At 45.2% G+C, this 6,930-nt stretch overlaps 1 protein-coding gene across 2 annotated transcripts in view; it reads right to left on the bottom strand.

Moving 5' to 3' along the window:
• DNASE1L3 (deoxyribonuclease 1 like 3) overlaps positions 1 to 701 on the bottom strand; it is a 23,617-nt gene extending 22,916 nt beyond the window's left edge. The window contains exon 1 of one of the 2 annotated variants that reach the window (XM_023200831.3): positions 492 to 701. In XM_023200831.3, coding sequence (XP_023056599.1) covers positions 492 to 632 — 141 coding nt within the window. In that variant the 5' untranslated portion in view covers positions 633 to 701. The remainder of the gene's footprint in view (positions 1 to 491) is intronic. The other variant, XM_023200836.2, reaches the window with a different exon arrangement.
• Positions 702 to 6,930: the final 6,229 nt, after the last annotated feature.

Below are 6,930 nucleotides of genomic sequence, written 5' to 3'. Positions count from 1 at the left end.
AAAAAAAAAAAAAAAAAAAAAAAAAAAAAAAGAAAAGGGAGAGAAAGGAGCTGGGTTTGCTGGTGAAAAGGAGCAGCTGTATAAGATTACTTCATCTTTCTTTGTTCATCACCTCTGCGTGGGGAGTAATAGTCCCTCTTCATAAAGATGATGAAATGAAACCATGTGCTTATAGTGCCTGATACAGGCATTCAATAAATAGCAAGAAAAATCATAATAGCCAACCCTTATGTGGAACGTATAATGAGCCAGACACTACGTTAAGAGCTTTCTATTTGCCAACTCCTATAGTCCCCTCAGCGATCCTGGAGAGAGCCCCTGTTTTAAGATGATGGCAGGAGGCACAGAGAGTTGAAGTGGTTATTGTTCCAAGCCAGCTTCTACATTCCCCCTAAGGGCCAACTTTAAGTACCTTGAGTCTCTAAAAGTCTGAAGACAGGAGAGAGGGTGTGAGGGGTGTCTGGGATCCTCCTCCCAGGAAAGGGACTCACCTTCACAATGACATCCATTGCATTCTGGTCTTCCTGCTTGCTGTCCCCAAAGGACCTGACGTTGAAGGAGCAGATCCTCAGGGCCAGGGCACTGTGGATGGAGAGGAGGAGAAGAAGCAGTAGGGCCAGCTTCTGTGACATCCTGGCGCTGCTCTGGCTTCAAGACCCCGTGAGAAGACAGCAGCGCTTGGAGTGCCGGATTCTGGCCACCTCCACAGGCTCCACTGACTTATAAAGCCTGCAGATAACAGGAATTACTGGATTTCTCGTTGCAACTTTCAGTTCTCTGAGAAACTGAAGATCATGGGGTTTAATCCCCAAGGAAATACAGATACATTGGGCTAGGCTTTTAGGAGCCCCTATGTTCGTCACCCGGGTGCGGAAATTGGCATGCCTCATTTAGGCGCCATCCTCCACAAAGTCACTCATATCCCAACTGGGAGCCAGCTCTGACATCTAGTCATCGGTCCTGCGGTTGCATGCCATGTGCCTTTTCCTGACAGTGGATGAACTCGGAAGTGGTCCACCCTAGAGGGCACCTGGGGTGACGGAAGCTTCTGCTGGGGGACAATGAGGCAGGAGGCATGGGAAATTCTGCTGGGTTTTCTCTAAATCACTGGGATTTGGCGGCCTGGTGTCCTCAGACACACCCAGACTGTGACTCTAACTGCCCTGGTGGTGTAAAGTAAGGTCAAGGGTAGTTTGAATGACTTAATTTTTTAGGCTGTTTTACTGTACAAAAACTAGCAATGTGTTGCCAGAGAAAGCAACTGGGGATCTGATGGAATGGATGAGGAAAATGTCCCTGGACTCTGTGAGCAAATAGCCCGTGAAACCCATGGAAAGACCCGTGATTCAAGCTGATATTAATTTAATATTGACGAGAGTTGTGTGACTCTGGGAGAGAAAGGTCTTGTAAGAACTGTAGGATATCAACTCAAGCAAAATGACATTTAGAGATTTGGGCAGGAAACTATGAAGGTCTGTAAAGAAAAAAAAAAAGCAAAATCCAATCAAGATATAGTAATGGACTTTGGCAAAGACAATTCTGTGAAAAGGGTAGGGAATAAGAGTAACTCCAAGGCAGCATCGGGATCTGCGGACCAACCCCTCTTAAGGGGATGGGTCTGGGGCCACAGCCACAGGGAAAATTATACGTGTATCCCCAACATACATCCAGGCAGCATCCTGGCCAAGCATGGCAGGAATTCTATAAGATAACCCCAAATAGTACATGGAAGGAAATGGTTTCCTGAGTTTGTGCTGCAATCAATCTCCCTGTTGTCTGCAACCTAAGACCTCAGGCCTGGTTGAATCTCTGGTAAAAAGTGGCTCTGGGCCAGGTGTAATGGCTCACTCTTGTAGCCCCAGCACTTTGGGAGGCTGAGGTGGGTGGATCACTTGAGGTCAGGAGTTCAAGGCCAGCCTGGCCAACATGATGAAACCCCATCTCTACTAAAAATACAAAAATTAGCTGGGCATGGTGGTGGGTGCCTGTAATCCCAGCTACTTGGGAGGCTGAGGCAGGAGAATGGCTTGAACTTGGGAGGCAGAGGTTGCAGTGAGCCAAGATCGCACCGCTGCACTCCAGCCTGGGCGACAGAGTGAGATTCCATCTCAAAAGGTAAATAAATAAATAAATAAAGAGTTCTAGGGAATGGTTAATTGTCTTTCTTAGTGAATAGGCATCTTCCAACCAGAAAAAGATTTAGAATTAAGTGTAGAAATGTTTAAGAGACTCAGAGCCATGGTATAATGTTTCTGTGTGTTTTAAGATGGAATATGTGGTATTTTATGGACTTAATGAGAGCTGCTTGGCCAACTATATAGAAAATCTTGTAACTGTCTTATAAAATGTGCACTTGGTAGGGTTTGATTCAGATTCATGACTTTACGTTGAAACCTTTGTCTGAATACAGTTCTGGAACATTTATAAACACTTTGGGTTATCATCAGTGTTTTGTTTGTTTACTTTATTAGAATTCAAATGATTTAGTATTTTTTAAAGGTAGCTTTTTTGTTAGTTCAGACAATTGAAGAACTTTTAAAAGAAAATACAGCATATTAAACAAAGTTTAAAATGTTTATAAGTTGGCCGCAAACTCCTTATAAGTAATTATTTAGGTTTGTTGGGTTTAGGGTTGGCAGATGTAACAAATATAATCATAGAACAGTAGGTAGATTTGAATTTGGGGTAGTTCGTATTTAATTGGGTAACTTGTATTTTATCTAGAAATCCTAGCTGGGTTTATAAAAAGAATGAGAACCTTTGTAAGCTGACCTTAAAAGCATGGCATTTTCTTTTTTTTTCTGTTAACAATTTTTCTTATTTTTAATTTTTGCAGGTACATAGTAGGTATATATATTTATGGAGGCATGGCATTTTCTAAGATAGTAATCATTCCATCAAAGTCCTAGAAAAATTCTTAGTTCCTAGCATTAAAAACAAGCTAATGTGTAGAATAAAGAAAGTCAAGTAATCTGTTTTTTTTTTTTTAATTTCCAGCTTTGACAATTTGAGTATTAAATTGAAAAAATAAAGTAAACTTCTAAATAGTGGTTTCTGCATATAGAAATTGCCCTTGAGGACTTAAAGAAGAGTCACATGAACAGATTAAGAGATGGACCCCATTCTCTAATGAGCACATCCATGGAATGAAATTGGACCTTTTAAAAAATGCCTGGGCTGGGCGTGGTGGCTCAAGCCTGTAATCCCAGCACTTTGGGAGGCCGAGACGGGCGGATCACGAGGTCAGGAGATCGAGACCATCCTGGCTAACACTGTGAAACCCCGTCTCTACTAAAAAAAAAAAAATACAAAAAAACTAGCCGGGCGAGGTGGCGGGCGCCTGTAGTCCCAGCTACTCTGGAGGCTGAGGCAGGAGAATGGCGTAAACCCGGAAGGCGGAGCTTGCAGTGAGCCGAGATGTGGCCACTGCACTCCAGCCTGGACAGCAGAGCAAGACTCCGTCTCAAAAAAAAAAAAAATGCCTGGATTCTGGAAGGAGAATTCTAAGAGCCAAATTTAACTGAATCCAGCTAGGTGCAGGTGCTGCATTAGGGCTTTCTGTGTTTCATCTCCCTGCATATCCCCCAAGCCCTTCCTATGGCTGCTTTATTTTAGAGATGAGCAAACTGAGGCTTGTGCCCAAGGAAACAGAGCTAGCATGTGGCAAAGCTGAGATTCAATCTCAGAGTGCTGACTCCAGATTAACCTTCTCACCCACCGAACCAGGCATACCAAAACCTTAATATGGAACACTGGGGATGCAGGGAGGGATGCAGGGCAGGAGATGAAAGGAGGACTTCCACTTTTTACTCTATATACTTGTGTATTGTTTGATTTTCTTTTTTTTTTTTTTTTTTTTTTGCAAAAACATGTACTTCTTTAGTAATTAGAGAAAAAGAAAAAAGTGCTAAAAGCTTTTCATTCTTTTAAGCAGGTTAAACAATGCCCATGCAAACATGTTTTCTGTCTTTGTGTGCAACTGAGTCAAGGGAAGCTTTCTCCTACCTCCAAGAGTCATTGACCCCACCTCCAGAAGGTTCACTTCAACCCCTCCATGCAGTACTGGAGGACCCTGGTAAGGCAGAAACCTTCTGTCTCATCCTTCTGTTGGCTTCTCTTGCTGGGAATTGGGAATTTTGAGGCACTTGCCTAACGCCTGCTGACAGCTCCGGGGTCTCCATCCTCGGGATGAAGTTTCCTGCTCCATATACTTGCAAACACCAGTCTCTAAGACGCACCTGGAAGAAAAGATAAATATGCATCATTCTTTCTTGGAGATTTATAATGCACATTAGCATATTAAGTGTTCTGAAAAGTCCTGTAATTGTAAAAAGCCGCTTAACTGTGTTGAAACAGGGTGTCCAAACTTTATTGTCTGCGGAGTCCTTTTCTTCATAGAATTCCTTGGACTATCTTGAGCAACATCTACTTTTGGGAATACTGTCCTTGATTGTGCAGTGACAATCAGATCCCCTCAAAGCCTCAAGCTCTTGTCTTGGTCGGTAAGCCCCTGCTGAAGAGCTCCATGCACGTCACATGAATGGGCTGAAATGAGGATCAGGAGTTCAGACACGTGGCCCCCATACAGCCGTCCACTGTGGGCCCTGATGGGACAGGAGTCAGTGGAGACTGATATGTTGTGCAAAGGCTACCTTGGAATTTGAGAAAGGCAAGATATGGAGATTTCAGGAGGAGCAAAATGTCGTAGGCTGAGTCACCCAAAAGCAGCAAGAAGAAACAAGAAGCCTGCAGGAAAGTGCTCACTCCTGGCAGAGGACAAGCCTCGTGATCCAAATAGGTGTTTCCAGTGACTGATGCTGGTCTTTGTCCAAAAAATGAATGAGGATTAACAATAATTTTGTAACATATGCAAAATGCTCCATTGCCATGTTTCACAACCAGCTTAGAGTTTGCGGGGAGGAAGGTGCATTCGTTAAGGTTGCATAACTGTGACAAACCTCACCTTTGCAGAGTTGTTCCCAGATGATGACACACACTCTGGATTTCAGCCTCACACACTATCTTCCACACAGAGCTGTGCCTGGACCTCAAGAGTCACTTTCTGAAGGGCAGGCCTGCTCTGATTAAAATCCTTCCAGGGCTTTTATTGGTCAATGACCCAACTCCTTAATGTGGCCTCTACCCGCTCACATTTCCCAGGTCATAACACTCTACTCGTCTCTTCCTCCCTGACTAGTCTTCCCTCCACTGCCTGGTTTCGGTTTTCGGTTCCCCCCTCAGGGCCTTGGCACGGCTGTTCTCTCCGCTTACAGTGCTCTTCCTTCCTCCAGCCTCAGGGCTCAGCTTAAATGTCATACCCTCGAGAAGCCCTCCCGGCCTCCCAACCCTATCAGGGTCTTCCCTCTTCTTCTCTCTCGTGGCACCCAGGTCTTTCACTTCATGGTGTGCATTATAACATCTTATTGTCTCTGAGCTTGTGTGTTTCCTTGTCTAAAGTTGTCTCTCAACCAGGCTGCCGCACAGGGGCAGGGGCACCTCCATGTGTCTGTGCTGCCTGGAATAGGATTGTCATGTAGCAGCAGATGCTCAATAAATCATTGCTGAATGCAACGTATGATGCTCTAATGGACTCCAGAGACTAAGTTTTTTTTTTTTTTTTTTTTTTTTTTTTTTTGAGACAGGGTCTCATTCTGTCACCTAGGCTGGAGTGCAGTGGCGAGATCTCAGCTTATTGCAGCCTCAATCTCCCAGGCTGAAGTAATCTAATCTTCCTACTTCAGCTTCCCAAGTAGCTGGGACCACAGGTGCATGCCACCATGCCTGGCTAATTTTTGTACTTTTTTTGCAGAGACAAGATTCCACCATGTTGCTCTGGCTAGTCTTGAATTCCAGGGCCCAAGCGAACCTCCCACCTTGGCCTCCCAAAGTGTTGGGATTACAGGCGTGAGCCTAGAGACGGGGTTCTTGATCACAGTGTGGGTGCGGTGCCAAGGGAACTCAGCTTCCCTGGAAGCCACGGGAACCCCCAGCCATAGAGACAAAAGGTAATAATAACAACAACCACAACAATGTCTACCTTCCATGGAGCACTAAGTGCTAAGTCCTCATGTAACTTTCTGACTCGGGAGCATAGCATAGAGCAGGCTCCTCAGCCTTGACACTGTCGACATTTGGGGGCAGATAGTACTTGTGGGGACTGTCCTGTGCATTAATGGACACTTTAGCAGCATCCCCTGCCTCTACCCACTAGATGCCACTAGACGCCAATCTACCCACTAGATGCCAATCGCATCCCCCACTTGTGACAACCAAAAATCTCAGCAGATGTTGCCAAATATCCCTGGGGGCATAAGGGTCATCTCATGTCGGGTATGCTGATGACGTTAAAGCATATACACTTTTACTTACTGAGTGTTCAGCCTTGGACAGATAACCAAACTCTTCTGTGCCCTTTTCCTCACCTTTAACATGAGGACAATAGTATCTCTTACATGGTAGGGCTGTGAAAATTTAGACAGGTTATAACTAAAGGGCAGAGTCAACACGGTGCCTGGCCCTTAGGGGTACTCAGTTGGGGTGATAATCTGTTTTCAGAATAAACTGCAAAGCAGCAATTGCTATCCTCATTTTACAGATGAAGACATTGAAACTTGGGGATTAAGAAATTGGTCTCAGGCTGGGCGTGGTGGCTCAAGCCTGTAATCCCAGCACTTTGGGAGGCCGAGACGGGTGGATCACGAGGTCAGGAGATTGAGACCATCCTGGCTAACACTGTGAAACCCCGTCTCTACTAAAAAATACAAAAAGCTAGCCGGGCGAGGTGGCGGGCGCCTGTAGTCCCAGCTACCTGGGAGGCTGAGGCAGGAGAATGGTGTAAACCCGGGAGGCAGAGTTTGCAGTGAGCTGAGATCCGGCCACTGCACTCCAGCCCGGGCGACAGAGCGAGACTCCGTCTCAAAAAAAAAAAAA

The sequence above is a fragment of the Piliocolobus tephrosceles genome, chromosome 2 (assembly GCF_002776525.5).
Source record: "Piliocolobus tephrosceles isolate RC106 chromosome 2, ASM277652v3, whole genome shotgun sequence".
NCBI classification, from domain to species: domain Eukaryota; kingdom Metazoa; phylum Chordata; class Mammalia; order Primates; family Cercopithecidae; genus Piliocolobus; species Piliocolobus tephrosceles.
Note: the sequence above shows the minus strand (reverse complement) of the source record. Positions and strands in the feature narration are given on the sequence as shown.